The sequence below is a fragment of the Anopheles aquasalis genome, chromosome 2, assembly GCF_943734665.1.
Source record: "Anopheles aquasalis chromosome 2, idAnoAquaMG_Q_19, whole genome shotgun sequence".
Taxonomy (NCBI): domain Eukaryota; kingdom Metazoa; phylum Arthropoda; class Insecta; order Diptera; family Culicidae; genus Anopheles; species Anopheles aquasalis.
The window spans coordinates 1670001-1672500 of NC_064877.1; the positions used below are offsets into that span (position 1 = coordinate 1670001).

The 2500-nt window shown below is 46.8% G+C and overlaps 2 protein-coding genes across 2 annotated transcripts in view; both read right to left on the minus strand.

Annotated features, from left to right (window-relative positions):
* LOC126571702 (retinal homeobox protein Rx3-like) overlaps positions 1 to 1353 on the minus strand; it is a 5229-nt gene extending 3876 nt beyond the window's left edge. The window contains exon 1 of the mRNA XM_050230451.1: positions 810 to 1353. Coding sequence (XP_050086408.1) covers positions 810 to 1353 — 544 coding nt within the window. The remainder of the gene's footprint in view (positions 1 to 809) is intronic.
* Positions 1354 to 2033: 680 nt separating this feature from the next.
* Positions 2034 to 2500, minus strand: part of LOC126573897 (biotin--protein ligase) — a 10400-nt gene continuing 9933 nt past the window's right edge. The window contains exon 11 of the mRNA XM_050233768.1: positions 2034 to 2500. This exon is cut by the window's right edge and continues 963 nt beyond it. The gene's annotated coding sequence lies outside the window, so the exon portion shown is untranslated.

Here is a 2500-nt window from a genome sequence, read left to right on the forward strand (position 1 = left end):
CAAAGTTTCCCAAGTGTCAGCGAAAGACGTTAAAGGGTAGAATCCGGGAGCGTAGATCACGATCGTCGTGCACCCCAAAGGCACGTCAACAGCTGAGCAGCGGTGATGCTGGATGCTGGTGACAGAGAACCTCCCGAGAAAAAAAAAACGATGCAATAAATAAATGGAACCCGTCATTACATAAAAAAACAGAATCTCAGGAACGATCGGTTTGCAAGGCTCGTTTCGTCGGAAGGAAAATGATCGGAAAAACGGTCGATCGTAGCCAGGACAGAAGCAGTGGCAGTAGCAGCAGCATAGAAGGGTCGTCGAAAGTCGTTTGAAATTTAATAATGGGACAAAGTATGCGCCGGCCAAGTAGCCCTCCGTTGCTGTGTCACCAGCCGAACGGTGGCGCGTTTCCGGAATCGCTTCTCGGAAACTGCACAAAATTAGTTTCCAAATTAATACACGCGTCCACCGACGGCGCAGTATCGCCGCACGTCTCGCTGTCTAGTTGTCTCACTCTTTATCGGTTTCGAGAATTTTCCACTATTTTGGCTACGGAAGTGTTCCGGCCATTGACCGTCAGCAATTAGCCAATGTTAACTGCGTTGCTTCCCAACTCTTTTGTGTCGATTCCAGGAACGACCACCGATAGCGCGTGTGGCGAGAGTCCCAAGAAACGCGTTTCAACTATTCGATGTTGACAAAAGAAATCATAGCAGCGCTGCAGCATGGGTCGATGTGTGCTACGACGATGACCTAATGACCTCCACCAAATTCACAAACAAACATGTTGCGAACAAAGTGCTGTGACTACCACTTACCCGCAGAATTGCACAGGGACAACGAACTGTCCCCGGGAATATTGCCGTGACTGCTAAGCTGCAGCAAGTTGTCCATGAAGAATCCATCTTTGGCGCGATCTTTCAGCGAAAATCCCGGATGTTTCGCCGATTGGCCCGGTAGCCCCGCGACTCCTTCCACGATCGACGACACGCTCAACCCGCTCAACCCACTCAGATGCTGTTCCGCGGCATCGTTATCCTCTTGCGAGCTGCTCAATTGTGGTCGCTGGAATCCTTCCACACCGTTGCTCTTTGCCAAAGGACCGCAGGGACCGGAAGGATCATGCGAATAATTATCGCATCCGTCCCCCCGATATCGCCTTTCCACACTATCCGACACCTGCAGCATATCGGCATTCGCCGTATTTGTGGTCATATTCATCTCGAGATAATCCGCAGGACACACCACCGGCGGGGCCATGAGGAACCAGTTAGTGGAGTTCAGCCCGGGTTTCGCATCACCGGGAGAAATCAACGGATCCCCTTGAAACCCAGCGCCAGCAGGATCGCTATAGTAATTCATCATGCTCACCAACAAAGCACAAAACACACGATGGCACTTTCGATAATCGATCACTAACCACCGATTTCAGGATCATTCAAGGATACGGCGCACGCGCACGTATTCGCGAGATTTCACATGCACTAGAATTACGCAGTCGCTGGGAACACCACTAGCACATGCTTTTCAAGTTAATTACAAACGAATTATGAACCAACAAGCATTCACAAAAAGCGATTTCGAAACGGGTTCACTGCCTTTTCCTTCGGGAAATGAAAAACAACTCCGCGCGGTCGAGGTGCGTTTTTGAAAATCTCTCGCGCAACTTTGAATCGCTGAAGATGCCCAGCCACTGGGTACCGCGTATCGTGGTGGGAAGAACTACGGGCACGAAATCTCCCGAAAATTGATTTCCGGTGCTTTCTTTTGGTTTTGGCAATTGAATAACACTGTCGGTGACTCATTCAGTATTGATTTTGTAGGAAAACTTTTGAGAAAAGTTGAAAATCTCAAATAAACAAGATATTTTCTAGAAATGCTTCACACGTTCTAAGCACTTTTCCAGCCACGCGGGGCGCGGTTTCTATGCTCCGCTGTGATTGGTTTATGTTGCGATTGGTTACAGTGATGGCTAAAACAATCTAAACGAATGCCGCAAGTGATATCTTTTTAATCAAACACCATAATGTTGTGCGATCGGGAAGAGTTTTAATGAGCTTTACATTCAGATTTGGAACATTTTTAACATTGGTGAAGAGCCTGAAAGAGGGAAATATGATTGTTGTTAAGGATAACTTGTGCTTTTTGATCTTGCCAATTCAATGCCACACGGTTTTGTGCGTTAAATGGGAACATCCTCTGGCCTTTGCTGCCAGCTGTTGGTGTCGTAGAGATATGCTTTATGAGAGATGCTGGAATGATTTTGATTTTCACACTTGAATTGTTGCACTCTTTTCAGAGATTACTTTGTATACGCGCGTAGCAGCTACAGTTTGAAGCTACTCAGCAATTCCTTTCACAAAAGATTGCACATTTAGTTTGGAAAGTAGGAACAGGTGGGCAGAAGGAACATACTATCCTCCATAACCATAACCACTTAAAATAATGCTCGTAAGTAAAAACCTGGGCAACAGCCCAAAACATTGTAAACTCCCTTAATAAATCTAAC